Source organism: Amphibalanus amphitrite, unplaced genomic scaffold (assembly GCF_019059575.1).
Source record: "Amphibalanus amphitrite isolate SeventyFive unplaced genomic scaffold, NRLGWU_Aamphi_draft 001001F_arrow, whole genome shotgun sequence".
In the NCBI taxonomy this organism is placed as follows: Eukaryota; Metazoa; Arthropoda; class Thecostraca; order Balanomorpha; family Balanidae; genus Amphibalanus; species Amphibalanus amphitrite.
In genome coordinates, this window is record NW_024882495.1 from 24,562 (window position 1) to 43,647 (window position 19,086).

The 19,086-nt window shown below is 49.2% G+C and overlaps 2 protein-coding genes across 3 annotated transcripts in view; one reads left to right on the forward strand and one right to left on the reverse strand.

Moving 5' to 3' along the window:
• Nucleotides 1–12,818, forward strand: part of LOC122369046 (zinc finger protein 835-like) — a 31,402-nt gene extending 18,584 nt beyond the window's left edge. The window contains exon 11 of one of the 2 annotated variants that reach the window (XM_043343421.1): nt 11,343–12,818. In XM_043343421.1, coding sequence (XP_043199356.1) covers nt 11,343–11,797 — 455 coding nt within the window. In that variant the 3' untranslated portion in view covers nt 11,798–12,818. Of the gene's footprint in view, nt 1–292; nt 1,242–11,342 lie in introns of those variants that run through there. The other variant, XM_043343419.1, reaches the window with a different exon arrangement.
• On the reverse strand, nt 12,772–18,177 carry LOC122369045. Its single transcript, XM_043343417.1, has 2 exons — nt 13,059–18,177; nt 12,772–12,909 (listed from the first exon to the last, which is right to left on the reverse strand). The coding sequence occupies exon 1, from the start codon at nt 18,175–18,177 to the stop codon at nt 13,963–13,965; it is 4,215 nt and encodes a 1,404-aa protein (XP_043199352.1). The 3' UTR covers nt 12,772–12,909; nt 13,059–13,962.
• Between the last annotated feature and the right edge of the window lie 909 nt (nt 18,178–19,086).

Genomic DNA, 19,086 nt, shown 5'->3' on the forward strand with positions numbered 1-19,086 from the left:
CCCCCCCCAGCGGCCGGCGGGTGGCGCGGAGGCCCAGCGGCCGCAGGGTTAAGAGCTCAACGTTCTCTTTCTGATGGCTGTATTTCGAACGATGAACGGATCAACTCATGGGCGCTGATGGCTTGTCTCGTCAACATAGCCGCTCACCGCCCACGGCACTCATCAAGGTGACCTGGAAACGCGACCCGTTGCGTGGGTCATCTCTGGGCGTCGGTATTGTTCCGGTGTGTGTGCTACCTGCTTTGTCACGGAACTTGGTTAATGGTATTTCTTCTTTCTGTGTATTCTTCAGGTATCAGTGGCTCGGTCCAATGTCCCCACTGCGGCTTCAGATGTGTGGGACAACATTATCTGGACAGACACGTGAAGAAAAGTCACAGTCGCATCGGGAAGAACGGGAGATTCAAGTGCGAGCAGTGTCAATACTCGACCGACAGGCCCGACTGTATGAAAAACCACCGCAGAACTCACACAGGGGAACGGTCATACGGCTGCTCCATCTGTACGGCACGGTTCACTGAGCGGTCAAACCTCAACAGACACATGCGGACTCACACTGGGGAGCGGCCGCACAGCTGCTCTATCTGCATGGCACGGTTCACTCGATGGTCACACCTCACCGAACACATGCTGACTCACACTGGGGTGCAGCCGCACGGCTGCTCCATCTGTACGGCACGGTTCACTCGACGGTCAACTCTCAACACCCACATGCGGACCCACACTGGGGAGCGGCCGCACGGCTGCTCACACTGCCAGGCCCGGTTCGCTGAACGGGGAAATCTCATCAAACACGTGCGTTCCCACACAGGGGAGCGGCCGTACGGCTGCTCACACTGCCAGGCCCGGTTCGCTCAACGGGCGCACCTCACTGAACACGTGCGGATCCACACTGGGGAGAGGCCCTTCGGCTGCTCCATCTGCCCGGCACGGTTCTCTCAACGGTCAAGCCTCAACAAACATATGCGTACACACACGGGGGAGCGGCCGTACAGTTGCTCCCGGTGTCAGGCCCGGTTCGCTGAACGGGGAAATCTCATCAAACACATGCGTACCCATTAAATATGTCAATGGGATAGACTTTCTGGTATACCGACACGAACTTGGTATTTGTTGTTTCAAACCTAATGTTTTTGGTATTTTGTTGGTATTATAAATCTTCGCTAATGTATAAGAGGCTGTGAATTTGGTAAAAGGTCGGCATTTTCCTGCTATTCCCAAGTTGGTTTAGTTTCGGTATTTTCCTATGGTTTTGGTTGGTATTTACCATTTGGTTTGGTATCGGTATCCTGATTTTCTGTAATTGACATCACTAGTACCCATACAAGGAAGCGGTCATACGACTGCTTCATCTGCACGGTGCGCTTCGCTGAACGGGGACACCTCAAGGCACACATGCGGACCCACACTGGGGAGCGGCCGTACGGCTATGCTCGGCGCAAGAAGGTAGGATGTCCCTTAGTTGGACCACTCAAAGTCACGGGGACGATCCTTACCGACGACCCTGCTTTAATGGCCGAAACATTTGCCTCGTGTTTTGAGTCGGTATATTTGACGCACGACTCCCAAACGATCGTTGCCCCCCACCAGATGTCACAGAGCCGGATGGATCCTATCCGTTTACATATTCGTGACGTCCTCGACGTCCTTCAAGCACTGGATCCCAATTCGGCTGCAGGTCCAGATGAGCTACACCCAGCTCTCCTTAAATGGTGTTCTGAGTCCATGGCCTAACCTCTATATAAGATATTCTGCCTCTCACTCCATAGTGGCCACCTGCCCTTGAAGTGGAAAACTTCTACTGTTGTGCCCATCTTTAAGAAGGGTTCTCGATACAATGCATTAAATTACAGGCCCATAAGCCTCACATCTGTCCCTTGTAAGTGCCTGGAGCGTATTATTGTAAATCACCTGAATTCCTACCTTGATGACCAAAACATGTTATCTGATCATCAGTTTGGCTTCCGGGCGGGAAGATCGACAACAGACCAGCTCCTTCTTGTGTATGATGAAATCACTAAGTGGGTTGATGATGGCAGCATCGTGGACCTCATTTTGTTTGATTTCTCAAAGGCTTTAGATACAGTTTTCCATCCCATCCTTTTGTCAAAACTCGCATGCCTAGGAATTGAAGCATCCTTGCTATCCTGGATAGAGAACTTTCTTGTCAACAGAACCATGCATGTCTCTGTGAAAGGTAATGTTAGCAGCTCTCGCATTGTCAAAAATGGAGCCCCCCAGGGTTCTGTCTTGGGTCCCATCCTTTTTCTCATTTATATCAACCATATTGCCTCAAGACTCACCTGTCAATATAAAATTTTTGCAGACGACTTGAAAATATACATGAGACTTAACCATGCCTCGATAGACAGTTACACCCATGGTAGGGACCTCTGTCAAACGGACATCACCATGTTGCGGAGCACAGCCAGTTCATGGGGTCTAACGCTGAACCATGATAAGTGCGCAGTCATCAGGTTCGCCAGAAAGTCTTGCACAGTCTTGCGTCCCCGATACTACATAGGACCGGCGGAAATTCCTGTGGTAGACTCCCATCCCGACCTGGGCGACGGGCGTTCTAATTGACTCAAGCCTGAAATTCCACCACCACGTCTCTGCCACTGCACACAAAGCAGGTGGTTTAGCCCAAAGCCTTCTGAAAGCCACAGTGTGCCGTTCCGCTGACTTTATGATGTCGCTGTTCTGTTCGCATGTGCGCCCCATCATGGAGTACTGTTCTTGTGTGTGGTTTACTGGGTATGCCATGGACTTGCGCGTCTTGGAGTCAGTCCAGCGCCGGTGGACTAAGCGTGTGACTGGCATGTCTGGCCTGGACTATCGCGCACGGCTACGTGTGTTGAACCAGTACTCAGTCCAAGGTAAGCTGCTGCGTGGTGACATGATCCAATGTTGGAAACTGTTCCATGGCAAATGCTCCATTGCACCCACAGATTTGTTCACCATGGCGCCACAGTCAGGAACTAGAGGCCATAGATACAAAGTCAGTCATGTGCGCGCATCAACAGGTGTACGCCAGAGAGCGTTTGCTCCGCGCTGTGTGAGTCAATGGAATGCTCCTCCCGACGAGGCTGTATCGGAAAATAATCTACATACATTCAAGCAAAAACTTGCTGATGCGCTAGGTGAATCGCTGTGTAAGTACCCAATGTAGAGAAGTTTCATTGATTGTATCATGAAGACGCACATATCCACAAGCCGATCAGTCGCCTGATGGCGGATCCGGCAAGTGGCGCGTCTTATCTATGAGGGTTCCTCATCCATACTCCCAATGTTTCCTGTACATTTTCCTCACCGCAGAGACACGGGGAACCCCAACAGGTGAGTGAACAGCAGACATGTGCTTGGATCCGGAAAAATGGATCTGAGATCCGATCCCATGGATCCCGATCCGAGATCCATTCAGATCATAGATCCAACCCCTCAATTTTGTCGAGAGATCTACTGGGATCATAGATCTGACCCTTCAATTTTGTCGCTAGATCCACTCGGATCATAGATCTGGCTCCCCAATTTTGTCGTGAGATCCATTGGGATCATAGCTCATAGGTGCTCAAAATGTTAACAACTTTCTTTCATAAGAAGTTATGAGTACCAAAGTATTGTTAGAAACAAACAATCTTATACAAAGGCCATATTAGTAAAGGCATCCAGTTACATTATACAGAATACAAAATAAAGGAGGCTCATGACGGTCACAACTTGAGAGAATTGAGTGACATGAAGACAGGCGCGTAACCACCACTGGGGACACTGGGGACCGGTCCCCAGTAACTTTTGGGATACTGGGGACCGTCCCCAGTAAACCGACGACCTCCTGAATTTGCTTAAATAGCCAAATATTGTCTCTAAATCGACGTGAAGAGTAATATGTAGTCAACGGAAGATAAAACTATGGATGTTTTGTTTAGCCAGCGCCCGGGTGGGCCTCTCAGCCAACCTCGCCACGGTGGGGGGGGGGGGGGGGGGCTTTTGGCCACACCAGATTATCTCGGAAAGTAAGCAAGCTAGAAAGGCGCGGTGAAAAGCAACAGATAGCTCGCTACAGTATCTTTCAGAATTAGGTACCTATGTCATTTTTGATCAGGCCATCGCTGAGGTCTTTGTAGGTCACCAAAAGTAAAATTTTAATTAACCTTTGCTCCCAATTTTGACAACTTTTCACAAACCGGTGCATAAGTCGGGAACCAAATAGATAGAGCTGCAGTGCTGCTGCTGCTGGAAAGCGCATTCGATAGCTCTTTCAAAGGCCTTTCTGAGTAATGTTCTCAGATTTTACCTAGGGTCAACGGTTTAGCTTCCAGGTTGGTGTTATTGTGGAAAAGGTTTTTGTATCATAACTTTTGACTTGAAACTTGTATGAGTTATGACGCTGATTTTACCGGCATCGCGTTTGTTTCGTCGAGACGGGTGGAATGAACTAGGTAAGTAGGTATACCTAAGTTGACCTGAATGATCAACTTGAAAATTTGACCCCTGGTCTAGGTCACGAAAAAGGTCATGTTGCGTGTCATTCAATAGTTATTGTTGAGCTGAACACATTCATGGTGTTCTAAGCGCTCTATCACTTGTTTCTACCTAAAGTTATGGTTAAAAACTGTTGGAGATGTTTCATGACCTGAGATGACCACAGGGGCATAGAAGGGGTCATAGGTGCAATTTTCCGATTCATTTTGTCATGTTTACCTGTGTCACGTGGTTTGAATGTGTTTTCGGCCAAAAGAAAAGCATTTCAATTTTCTCCCGATGACTTATAATGGATGTCGCAAAATTGACCTGACATTTTGCGTCCCCGTAGCTCAGTTGGTAGAGCGTAAAGAAAAGCATTTCAATTTTCTCCCAATGACTTATAATGGATGTCGCAAATTTGACCTGACATTTTGCGACTCCGTAGCTCAGTTGGTAGAGCGTTGGACCCCGCTTGGTGAGAGCACGTGTTCCCATGACGTTCTTTGAACATATTTCATTTCACGTGAAATTTCACGTGGAATCGGAAGTCAAGCCGTTCTTTACCGATTCCACGCGGAATTTCACGTGAAATCCCGCGGAATTCCACGTGAAATACGGGAATTGGAAAAGCTTGTCCCGAGCGCTTTTTTCAAGATGGCGACGCCCAGAGGAGGAGGGAATGTGAATGTGTGCGTATGATATGGACTGGTTTTGCGGAATATGTTACTAAAATGTTAGGTACCGTTTTTGCCAAAAACCTTTTTAGGGATTGTTTCCGCTGTTAGGTACTAACCAGCAAACTGGTGTGGAAAATGGAAATATTAACCGGTAGGTATTCTTACAAGCTGTGTGCACACCAGAGACTTTTCTATAAAAACTCCATCTGCCTCTTATCACTTAAGATGCATCATGTAACTTACCGACAATACAAGCAACGCTAAGTTCAATGCATGTTTCACAAATCTGGGCATATTACATTTATGAAGCCTCTGCGACAATTACGCCGTGAAATTCCCGTGCGGTCGGCAAAGAACGCATCAGCTGACTGAGCCGTAAAATTTCACGTGAAATTTCCGTGCAAGCCTTAGCCTCCTGATAGGTATGGTTGCGGTTGGTGGCAGGCCGTAGCCAGGCGAAGTCAGTGAGGGGACCGGCCGTGCGTGGCTATGTGCGCACGTTAAACTTTGGACTCTAAATTCTGCCATATAACTGGAATTGCGCGATCGGAGGGTAGAGGGCAGGGTCACCGCAACGGCGCAACAAGCTTCGCTTAGCGGTGGCTCTGTCCTTGTGAGTCCTTCCTATCAGAAGGTTCGGACTAAATTTTTTTTTAACATTAGGTCACCGATGTGAAAACTTTGAGATATACGAATTGTTCATACTGATTTCCTCATGCAAAAGCTCGAGTTTCAAACTTCTGGGATAAGAGTCACAAAGTTTTTTTGGAGGCATGGCTACTTTACTTTACCTGGTGACCTGACCTTAGGTGACCTGGTGTCAAAATTTTCACACATGATGCGAAATTGAGGTATCATAAGCCATACCAAATTTCGCGGCGGTGCGCGCCGCGGTTTTCCTTACACGCGCAAAAAAAAACTGGCGGGTGTGGCCAGAAACACCCCCTCCCCCCCCCCCCCCCCACTTGGGCGAAGGCTGATCCTGAAATATAATTATAATATTTGGTCTTCGCGGCCCTCCATGTGGTCCCCAGTAACTTCAGAATCGTGGTTACGCGCCTGCATGAAGATTGTTCACAGTTCACATACCAACAGAAAAGTTTGCATTAACAATTAAAGGGACCCTCCCACCTTAACATTAGTTTTGAGTTGAGATAGCCAAGTTTGCGGCCAGGCTCAGAAACCACCATTTATCCTGGTCGCAATCCCCGCAGCTTTATGGTGTTCAAGAAATTTCTTCCCTTTACTTGCAGGGTGGGACCAGCGTGGTCCCTATCTCTTAACCATTACGGGAATCTGATGACGTCATCAGGCTTTCGAACGTCCGTTAAATGTTTGACTAAAACGTTTTGTAGCACGCGGTGGTATATGCTGCTTTGCGCGCAACAAATGCCGCACTTTCAAATAAAGTCGCTAGGAACAGCGGAGATCCCAAAAAGTAAACAAAAGTAAAAGTCTAATATCTTGAAAACCGGTGAATATTTTTCGATGAAATTTGGTAGATATTCGTTTTTGCTCTTTCTGAACCGAGCGACATCACTTTCATGCCAATTCATTAACTTTTTTGAAGGTGGGAGGGTCCCTTTAACATAGAGGTACCTATGTCAAAGTAATGACTAATGAACAATACATAACTAGGTACCCACCACATCACAATTCATATTAGAATCTACATAATGATATTGATAAGACAGAAATATTTGATAAAATAAACTGAGATATAAACAAAAGTATAAAAATATTCAACAGCCTGCGGAAGCGATGGGAAAAGCGAAATATCAATTGTAATGGCCTTGGATATTTACCGTAAAATGATTATTCAGTATCTAAATAGAACTCGTGACGTCATTTCAAATAACAAATGAGCTAGGCGTTCTACCTTAAGAGTATAATGAAAATAAATAAAAAATCAAACTGAAAATTCAAAAGTCTGGAGTTTTTTTAAGGAATGTTCATTTTTTCTGCCTCACATTATTTTACGATACGATTGCTTGTGAATATCATCTTTGTAGCGTTGAATTTAATGACGTAAACGTAAGCTGAAACGGTTTTACATGACCCTGAGCGGTGTGCGCCTTGCATCTTTATTTTATTCACTTTTCAAAAGAATAACAATATCTTACGTCATTAGTTTGAAGGGCCTATTACGGGGAATCTTTTGGAATCATTACGGTTTTGGTCAAATTAAGATTTTTCATTGGTCAAACGACAATGACGTAATAAAACCATGTTACCAAAACGTGAGCTGTGAATTTCGTTTGTCTTTTTTTTTTGGAGGCTCTCTCATAACAAAAGCACAGCATGGCACCACACGTGTGGCACGATGCCAAAAGTAGGTAATCTGAAGAAGTTGATGCCATTTTTGAACTTGTAATTTTATTAGGAAAGTATTAGAGGTTGGTTGCTATTCTTACTAAATCGAAATTGTGTTGCACATACTAATAGCTCATACGAACATTCTGGATTGGGATTTCATGCCTGGCAGAAGCGGATTGCTGGATTATTTTTAACAAAACTGACCTATTTGGCTTCCAGGTTTGATTTCCTAACATCTGTCCATAGGCGGCAGAACAGGGGGGGGGGGGTGGCACCAGGGTACAGTGCCCCCCATAGATTTTGGCATTTTAACATTAGCCCTACTGGCGTTGCATGGAAAGAATGGGACCGAAATGAAAATCTGCAGTGCCCTGCTGCCACTGCATCTGTCTGCACTGTTTGTTCATTGAATTAAAGTGGCTGTAGCTTGTTGATAAGATTGTCATCAGTGCTGAAATGAAAAAGTTACAATTGGTCACAAAAAGTAGCAATATGCATGTTCTTGGTTTATTTTAAATGTAGTACAAATGTTGTTTATTTAAATTCAAATTTAATGATGATACCTAATGATTACAAGTGGTCTTAACCAATAACCATGTCCACAAGTGATAATTCTCAATTGTATTGCACTGTAAGGTGTACAATTATGTAGGATAAGGGTTTCATTGGCTACATGTTGTCGTGAGATCCATACAGATCATAGGTCCTCCACAAATTTTTGCCCGCTGGATCCACAGAGATCATAGATCCGACCCCTAAATTTTGTCGAGAGATCCATTCGGATCATAGATCCAACCCCTGAATTTTGTCGAGAGATCCACTCGGATCATAGATCCAACCCCTCTATTTTGTCGAGAGATCCACTGAGATCATAGATCCAGCTCTCGGATCCAAGCACATGTCTGGTGAACAGGTGAGTGAACGGCTGCTCCATCTGCCCGCACGGTTCGCTCGACGAGGAAGTCTCATCAAACACATGCGGACTCACACGGGGGAGCGGCCGTACGACTGCTCACACTGCCAGGCCCGTTTCACTCAACGGGCACATCTCACCAAACACATGCGTACCCATGCGAAGTGCAACCGCACTGCTGCCACTTCTGTCTAACGGTTCGGCAGTTTGACTCACAAAAGTCGGTTTTAAGTGGTACACAGTTTTGAGAATTAAACAGGTTTGATGTGGTAAATGCTTTGATTAGCGAAATGCAATGCTGCAACGTGTTGACAAATGCATGGCCGGCCGCCGTTGTACGTTAGTTATTGGTGTTATAGCTGTGATTCTCGTTTGTGAGCTTCGGGGCTACCCATGTCATATCTGGTGTTTGTTCTCATCCAGTGTGATTCAGTGGTTGTGTTTTAAACAAGCCGCCTTAACCCGCGCCCCACTGGGGGGGGGGGGGGCTATACATAGCCCTCCTCCCGTTTTTCTGCAATAACTTCCAAACCGCTTGACGTATCGACGCCAAACTTACAGTACCTTCGGCTGCATCAATTTGACACCTTGTGTCAAAATATGAACTTCGTAGCTACCATAGGTCGGCAGGAAATGACGTCAGAGTGATGTCATGTTCGGCCGATTTCGACGCAAAACATTGAAGCACGGCAATCGCTCCCACGAGCTCAGTTTTTAAGCTAGATCCAGTTTCTTTGCATGAAAGGACTCAGAATAGAATGCGCTATCAAACTGCTATTTTGGATTTTCAAAATTTCGAAAATTTCGAAAATTTCATTTGATAAAATTCAAAATTTATATTTCTATATTTTTTCAAAATGTTTTCGATTTTTCGAGAAAAACGGAACATATGTGATTGAACGCATCTTTTGACTAACTCTAGCAAGTTTTAGCTAATTATCTTCCAAACTGGCCAAGATATACGCATTATTGCAAAAAAAAAACACATGAATTTTTCAAATCAATTTTTCAGTACGCAGTTGACATCGTGCACCAATATAAATTGCACCATCGTTTTCCTGAGCTCAAACTACATCCAATAGACACCTTTTTTGTTGAAAAATTTTAACGTCAAAATTTGACCTTTTTTGACCTGAAAGTGACCTGACTTAAGCAAATTCGACTCAAGATGACCTCGAATAACACAGACGACATCAAATTCGAAATCTATGGCCTGAATGGACCATTAAACATGTGTCACGTGACCGACGCATTATACAATATTTCCGTGACCTGTGATGACCTGACCCTGACCTGAAAATCAAAGTACAAGTTTGGTACCCTCAGGATATCTAGAGCATCTGTTCAATGTTCACGAGTGTGTAAACCAAAAATGAGCCTGATATGACTTGTAAGGCGGCGTCCAGAGCCCAAAATGTGAAGAAGCAAAAATGCTAATACCTAATTTTTACTTTGACCTGGCCTGTGACGTCATCGGCGAAGTCAATAAAATTAGGTTTCGATTGACAGTTTTTCCCGGGCTATCAGACGCCGTTTGAATTTTGACGATCGGCCCAGTAGTTTCGGAGTTAGATAATGCTTCATTTTTGGCTTCGGCTCCCTCTCGTATTCGCAGTATTTCGTATTATCTGCGCACTTTTGTGGACAAGTTGCGGGTCAAACGTATGTTGGAATGTCGTTTACTTTAAATGCTGCATGTCTTAAGATCCTGTATAAGCGCTGCTACTCTAGATATGTGCTGTCTGTATCTACAAGCGTGACTGGATGTTTCTGGTCTTGTCGCCTCTGGCGGGTTATGTGCCGCTAAAGGGTGAAATAAAAGTAGTATTGCTAGATAGAAAAATGTAGCTACTGAGTTTTCATCTGGACATATGTGTATGGATCAATACCTACCCACTACTGTGCCGCAGTGTTTTGTTTATGTACATTTTCAAGTTCAAATATTGTCATGGCCGAATGAACGCGTATTAGGTAATAAAGAAAATGATCGCTACTACCCTTTCCATCATGTATGTAGGTATTTCAAGCTACCATCCCACCTTAACATTAGTTTTGAGTTGAGATAGCCAAAATGGGGTCTCTGGCCTGCACTCACCTACTGGTTCAAGCATTCACAACATCGATAAATGCCTCAAATCGAAAATATCTAATTTCAAAGTTGCAGCACTTTGGATTCAAAGGGGCTAAAGCGTTAGAATGCCCCCTCTGAATGTGTGACGTCAGCGAAAATCCAACGATTTCAAATCTTACTAAAACGTTTGGTAGCACGCGGTGGTATAGGTATGCTGCTTTGCCCGCAATAAGTGACGCACTTTCAAATAAAGTCGCTAGGAACAGCGGAGATCCCAAAAAGTAAACAAATGTAAAAGTAAGTAAATATCTTGAAAACCGGTGAATATTTTTATCGGTGAACTTTGGTAAATATTCGTTTTTGCTCTTTCTGAACCGAGCGACATCACCTTCATGCCAATTCATTAACTTTTTTGAAGGTGGGAGGGCCCCTTTGACCTAGTTCGTGGTGGGAACTACTACGAGAAGTGTAGGCATCTACTCCACCCGAACAGGCATTGCTCAGATAAATAACTGATTGCGTTTTATCGGCTCTTGGTGGCTAACATTTAAAAAAATATATTCCTTGGCGTTGGTAAACAGGCCTTTTTCATAGATAAGTTGGCTCTAAGTCCTATCTGTGCGCGAGTAGAAAAACGCCAAGGGAGCTTTGCATTCCATACGAGCTCAGCGCTCCGTTTCTGAAGGCTGTGTTTCTAGCGATAAATAGATCAACTCATGGGCGCTGATGGCTTGTCAGGTCAACATTGCCGCTGCCGTCCACGGCGCTCACCAAGGTGATCTGGAAACGTGACCCGCTGCGTGGGTCACCTCTGGGCGTCGAGATGTTCCAGTGTATGTGCGACCTGTTTGGCATGGAACGTTTTTAATGGCCTTTCTTCTTCTTGTGTATTCTTCAGGTATCAGTGGCTCGTTCCAGTGTCCCCACTGCGGCTTCCGATGTCTGGGACAACAAAATCTGGACGGTCACGTGAAGAAAAGTCACAGTCGCATCGGGAAGAACGGGAGATTCAAGTGCGAGCAGTGTCAATACTCGACCGACAGGTTCACAAACATGAAACACCACCAAAGGACTCACGCTGGGGAACGGCCGCACCGCTGTGATATCTGTACGGCACGGTTCACTCAACGGTCACACCTCACGGCACACATGCTGACTCACACTGGAGTGCAGCCGTACGGCTGCTCCATCTGTATGGAGCGGTTCACTCGACGATCAACTCTCAACACCCACATGCGAACCCACACGGGGGAGCGGCCACACGGCTGCTCCATCTGCACTGCACGGTTCACTACGCGGTCAAAACTCAACAACCACATGCGGACTCACACTGGGGAGCGGCCGTACGGCTGATCCATCTGCACGGCACGGTTCACTGAACGGTCTACCCTCACAAAACACATCCGTACCCACACGGGGGAACGGCCGCACGGCTGCTCCATCTGCACGGCACGGTTCCCTGCACGGTCTACCCTCACAAAACACATGCGTACCCACACGGGGGAACGGTCGTACGGCTGCTCCATCTGCACGGCACGGTTCGCTGTTCGGTCAAACCTCAACAACCACATGCGGACTCACACTGGGGAGCGTCCTTACGGCTGCTCCATCTGCACGGCACGGTTCACTGAACGGTCTACCCTCACTAGACACATGCGTACCCACACTGGGGAGCGGCCCTACGGCTGCTCTATCTGCAAGGCACTGTTCACAGACCGGTCACACCTTACCAGACACATGCGGACTCACACAGGGGAGCGGCCGTACGGCTGCTCAACCTGTGCGGCACGGTTCGCTCAACGGGCATATCTCAACGAACACATGCGGACCCACACGGGGGAGCGGCCGTACGGCTGCTCACATTGCCAGGCTCTGTTCCCTCAACGGGCACATCTCACCAGACACATACGAACCCACACAATGAACGGGCGCATTGCTGGCTCGGTTGTTTGACACACACACAGTAAGCCACTTTTCGGTAGTACACAGTTTTGATTATTACACAGGTAGGTATGACCGATGGATAAATGATTTCATTGACGAAATGCAGTGTTGAGTCGTGTCAAGTAACATCAACAAGTGCATGGCCGGCCGCCGTTGTATGTTTGGTATTAGGGTTACAGATGTGGTTCTCGTTCGTGAGCGTCGTGGCTACGCGCGTCACATCTGGTTTGTTTGTATTTACACAGGATGATTCAGTGGTTGTGTTTTTAAGTAGCCGCCTCTACATAGGAGGTAAGGAGTGTTGATGTTTGGTACAGCGTCGTAGCGCTGTAATTTGTGAAGAGTATCCGGTGTAGCGGTCTTTGTACTCCCACATGCTTCTGTACGTTGAACGCTTTATTGTACACAAAAATGAAAGACGTAAAGGGAAGGATACATTGAAAGGCAAACAAAGGAAAAAGATAGAAACAGAAGGAATGGCACAAAACACAGCCTTGCGCGCATGCAGCAAAGTGGGGTTTCTGCAAGCAGAGACAGCACATAACACAGTCAATGACACAGAAGTTAATGAGCGATGACCATTGACAGACAAAGAGAAAAATGAAGATGGCAACAACCAATGATAAGCAAACATATGAAAAAGTAGATCATATGCAAAGTAAAGCGTTACCGAAGTTTCCGCTCCCAGTTCATGCCAGTCTCAGCATAGCAGTCTCAGCATGCCATCTCATCATGCCAGCTTGTCAGTTCAGGCACACACGGTTAATATTTATACATGTCTGTCAGTGCAAGACCTGAGAAAAGAGAAACCTCAGTAAGACTCGGTGGTCGCAACACTCCCCCCAGTGCTTATCCTAGGCCTGAGGAGAACACTAACTGGAGCGACCATCGTTGATTATTCAGCGTTCAGCTCAATGACCGCCGAAAACTTACGCTAGACACATTAACTCAAAATACGCACGAACGCACGCGTCAAGCACTGCACATTTCAGAGAAAAGCAGATATCGCACAGCAGCTTCAGCATCCAGCACTCAGCCTCCATGCACTGTCACCTGCCCGTTCTCCGGCCAGTCACTCAGATATCGTACAGACGCACCGCGCCGGCGAACCGTAACGCCGAAACCGTGCGCAAAACTATAGAGTCCATCATCCGCTACACCTCTCCACTCAGCGTTCGCCCGAGCAGCTCACGCAGTCGTCCGCGCCAGGCAGACGTCGCCTCTCCCCAGCCTCGCATCCTCCGCTCAGCGGCCAGAGCTCGGGAGACCCCGTCGGTGGCGGGCCAGGTCTCGGAACCAGTCCCGAGCACACAGCCGATCACAGGTCCAGCGCAGCACGCCGCCACCCCTCAGCTCCAGGACGCGGCCATGCAGTACGTCAGCAGCCCGAGGCTTCTCCAGGTCGAGCATCGAGCAGTACGCTGGGCGCATCGTGTAAGTGCCAATGGATGAGGTACTGTTTAACAGGTAAGACAGGGGGCAGGACGGTACTTGAATAGGGCTAGGATAAACAGCGCCTAGCAACAGAACTTTCACTCTTCTTGACTTTCATCCTCGCTTTCACGGCCGTTTGCTCAGTTTCTTCCCTGAACGCAGCTTTCTAAAAAGCATATCTTGTTCGCTGGTCGTCGATAGGTAGATCCGCTGGAGGTCTGCACTGTCACAGTCCGGACACGACCATCATCTCCCGGAGAAACTTCCGTGACCTTGGCCAGCGGCCAGTATCCTCGTGGTGACCCCTGCTCGACCATGAGCACGATATCTCCAACTTGCAGATCGCGATCTTCATGAACCCATTTCTTCCTCTGGATGAGCATGGGCAGGTATTCACGCTGCCAGCGGCGCCAGAGCTGGTTGGCCAGAACCTGGGATTGCCGCCATTTCCCTCGACCCAACGCATCACCATCAGTGAACATCCCTGGAGGAAAGGCAGCCTGAGGGCTACCCAGAACGAAATGGTTGGGCGTGAGAGGCTCAGGGTCATTGATGTCCGAACTCACGTAAGTGAGTGGGCGACTGTTGATGGTGAATTCTACTTCCACCAGCGCGGTGTGCAGTACGTCCTCACTGACACACTGGTTGCCCAACACCACTCGCAAAGCGCGTTTGACCATCGCCACCAACCTCTCCCAAACACCGCCCATGTGGCTGGCGGTGGGAGGGTTAAAACGCCACTCGATGTGTCGCTGACTAAGTTCGTCGGTGATCTGTGCCTGATTCCACGCATCCAGACAACTCCTGAGCTCCTTTTCACCTGCGACCAGATTCGTGCCATTATCTGACCAAATGACACGCGGACGCCCCCGGCGGGCAAAGAAGCGCCGGAGGGCCATGAGGAACCCATCTGTATCCATTGAGCTCACAAGCTCCAAGTGCAATGCACGCGTCGCCAGGCAGGTGATGAGCAGCACATAGCGCTTTTCGGTCTTGCGGAACTTCCGAACGGGGAGTGGGCCACAGTAGTCAAGGCCAACACATGCAAACGGTCGAGACATGTCAAACCGACTCGCCGGTAGGTCCGCCATCATTGGAGTCGGGGGCTGCGCACTTCTCCTCCTGCAGTACGCACAGTTGTAGATGAGCTTTCTTGTTACTGATCTTGCCTTGGGTATCCAGTAGTGAAGCCGCAGTTCACTGAGCGTCTGCTCCAGACCTGCGTGCAGTGCCCGTCTGTGGACATCGGTGACGATCAGTCTGATCACGTCATCGTTCCTACTGATGAGGAGAGGATGACGACAGGTCTCAGCCAGTGGGGCATTACGGAGACGTCCCCTCGCTCGGAGCAGTCCCCGCTCGTCGACATACGGGGAGAGATGGAGAAGCGTGCTGTCCTTCGGCAGCCGAGATCCACTGGCGACAGCTTGCAGTTCGGCATGGTACGCCGCCCGTTGGAGCTCTCTGAGGACGAAAACCTCAGTTGACTGGACCTCAGCCGACGTAAGAGCTCCACTTACACGGCTGTCTTTACTCCGCCTGGCGTTCTCGCAGAATCGCAGCACCCAAGCCACCGTGCGCTTATACTTCACCCACGATGAGTACCGGGAAGGATCCACCAGTGGCCCCTCGCTGCTCTGTGCTGCAAATACTGCTTCATTTGGAGTCTTCATTTCTGCGTCTTCTGCACTTTGCGTTGACGTGACGCGTTCCGGAGGCCATTCTTCACGATCCTTGGTCAAGAACTCGGGGCCCGACCACCACAGTGAGCATGTCTGGAGGTCCGGGCCTGACATCCCGCGAGAGCAAACGTCTGCTGGATTGAGCTCACCGGGAACATGGTGCCACTGCTCAGTCTCTGATGAATCTTGTATTTCTGCGATCCTGTTGGCGACGAAAGTGTGGAACCGACGACTTTCGTTTCTTAAGAACCGCAGCACCACAGAGCTGTCGGTCCACAGGAAGATTTCATCGAGACTGCACGTGAGCTCTCCTTTGACGAAGTTGGCCAGCCTCACCCCCAACACAGCAGCCTGCAGCTCAAGGCGAACAATTGTCAATTGCTTCAAGGGAGCGAGACGAGTCCGTGACATGATGAAGGAGGTGGTGTTCGTGCCGTCGGCACATGACATCCTGAGGTATGCGACTGCACCAAAGGCCTTTTGGGATGCGTCACAAAAGATGTGTAGCTCTCGACCTGTGACTTCACCATCCGGCGGAACATCAGCCGCGTAGCATCGCTGGATCTCGATGGTCTCGAGATGAGGCATCTCCGACAACCAGTTCTCCCAAGCCAGGAGTTCTTCTCCGCTCAGCTGGCAGTCCCAGTCGAGCTTCAGCTTCCAGAGGTGCTGGACGAGCAGCTTGGCCCTGAGAACAAACGGAGAGACGATTCCAATAGGGTCGAAGACCATAGACAGTCTTCTTAGAACGCCACGCTTGGTAGCTGGGACGTCCATGTCTGTTACCTTCACGCCGAGAACATCGCTACCAGGCCTCCAGACGCATCCTAGTGCACGCTGGGTGCCCTGGCCGAGATGCGCCAAGTCGAGCCCGGATGCACTCATTTCATCAGCTGGGACACCTTGGAGAGCTTCTGGTTTGTTCGTGGTCCACTTCGTCAAACGGAAACCGCCCTTGGCCACCAGCTCAGTCACGTTCGTACGCATCTTCCTCGCCTGTTCTACATCTGGAACCGAAACGAGCAGGTCATCCATGTAGAAGTTGCGCTTGACAGATTCAACAGTGGCTCTCGACTCATCTGTGTCCTCCTCGTGGTCCTCCGCCGTTCTTCGTAGAGCGTAGTTGGCCAGGGTCGGGCTACATCGGGCGCCAAATATGACGACCATCATTTGATATGTATCTGGAGGTCTGCTCCTATCCATGTGCCGCCACAAGAAGCTCAGCGCCGGCTGGTCCTCCACTCTCACCCGCACTTGGTGGAACATTGCTTCCACATCGGCCACGAGCGCCACTCTCTCCTGTCTGAACCTGATCAGAACACCAACCAGACTTTGCAGGAGATCAGGGCCGGTGATGAGGGCATCGTTGAGGGAGATTCCTTCACAGCGGGCAGCGGCGTCGAACACTACGCGGACTTTCGACTTGTTCGGGTTGCTTACCGCGTGATGGGGGAGCAGCCATCTCCTTTCGCTGGGCCTGGCCAGCTCCTCCCGTGACACTTTGCGGGCGTAGTTCTTCGTCACATAGCCCATCAGAACGTCTTCATAAGCGGCAGCTTTTGCTGGGTCACGAGACAGGCTCCTCTCCAACGATTGCAGTCTTCTCTCGGCCATCTTCCTGTTGTCAGGCATCTTCACGCCGTCTTCCTTCCACAGCAATCCGACCTCATAGTGACCATCTCGCAGCTTAGTCATCTCGTTGAGAGTAGCCTGCGCTCGGATGTCATCACGTGAACGAGACACTTGCCCTTCAAACATACTGCCGAACGACTCAGTAGCCCAGAAATCCTTCACAGCATCACAAAGATCTGATTCCTCAGTGGCCCGATGAATCAACATCACATCTCGCACCTGTCTGGGAACAAGCTCAGCGACAGATCCGGTGAGCGTCCAACCGAAGACAGTCCTGATTGCTACAGGATCCCCTGGGTTTCCTGTCCTCACCTCCAGCTGGAGAACTGCCTCGATGACGTTAGCCCCTAAGAGGAGCTCTACCTTCCGTCCACGGCAGTCCGGTAGCTTCAGGCCCTGGACATGATGCCAGTGCTTCACTGGGAAGTGAGGCACCGTCAGATTGATTTCCTTCACTGAGAAGGCTTCCGGCACTACAACTGCGTAGCCTTCATCTCCGTCAGTGATCAGCTGCAACTGCAACCTCCTCGTCCTCTGCTGGGAGCCACTGCCTTCCACGTTTCGCAGCCGAAGTGTCTGCTGCTCTCCCTCCAGACCAAGTTCTTCAACAACATCCTCTGCAACCAGGGACGTCTGAGAGCCAGGATCAAGGAGCGCACACACCTTCCTGGTCTTACCACCTTTGCCGACAATAGTGACCTGCACCACCTGCAGGAGAGTTGTTACAGGCTTGCCTCCCAGAGATGCGGCAGCAACCACTCGCTGTCCGTCCAGCTCAGAGCCTGGCACCTGGCTACTGGACTGAACTCCGACCCTCTTGCTGCCATGCAGCAGCCTGTGATGCTTCATCTTGCAACCCTCGATGCTACATCGTTTTGCAAAACGACAATGTCTGACTGCATGACCTTTCCTCAGGCAGAAGAAGCATGCTCCGGACTTGGAGACAAGGATGGCTTTCTCGTCCACAGGCTTGCTGAGGAACGTGGGACAGGTTGTTACGTCATGGAGAGCTTCACAGCAGATGCAGACCTTGCCCGCCATGTGCTGAGCCTCCGTCACCAGTGCCGTTCACTGGACTGTCCGTTCCATGGCGCCTCCTTGTTTCCTCCCCTCGTTGGTACTCCTTCCTGTTGGCTGCCTGCCAGGCTGTTTGGAGACAGCAGCATAGTTCAGGGCTATCCTGACTTGCCTGCGCAACCAGGAATCCAGGTGCAGAAGACTGGGTCTTGCAGGCTCGAGACTCAGAACATGTTCACTCCACCTTTTCATGAGATCTGAAGGCAGCTTTTGCACGACACGCCTCAGATTCTCAAAACTGTTCAGGTCCCCATCGTATTTCATACTTTCAAACACAGCTATGGCGCAATGGATTGTGGACTGGAATCTTTCTAGGCTGATCGGGTCCTGCAGAGAAGGAGAGGGACATGCAAACACCTTCTCCAGAGTTGAGCTCACAATGTCCTCCTGTCTGCCGAATCTTTCCTGGAGCATCTTGATCGCCTCACCGTACAAATTCCCATCATACAGCAGCCCCTTTATGGTCTGTTGCGCCAATCCGGTTACTGCAGACTGAAGATGAATCATCTTTTCAGTGGGCGTCAGCATCTCCTGATCATGTACCAGGGTGCGAAAGAGCGCAAACCACTTCACCCACTCTCCCGGATTACCATCAAACTTCGGAAGTGTGAGTCGGGGAAGGGCACAGTGAAGCAGTGGTTCTGAAACACCACGGGTTTGTAGTTGAGAAGTACCTGGATGCTGGTTGGCTCCATCAGTGGTAAGCTCATTCCCATTCCGAGTGGGTACATTGACACCAGCACTGGTCACAGCAGCGTCAGCTACACCAGCTGTAACAGGACACTGATCAGGATGGGGACGTTCAGAACGATCACGTGGTACATTGAGACAATGGGGGAGGTCTGAACCCAGTGTCGCAGGTTCCACAGCAGA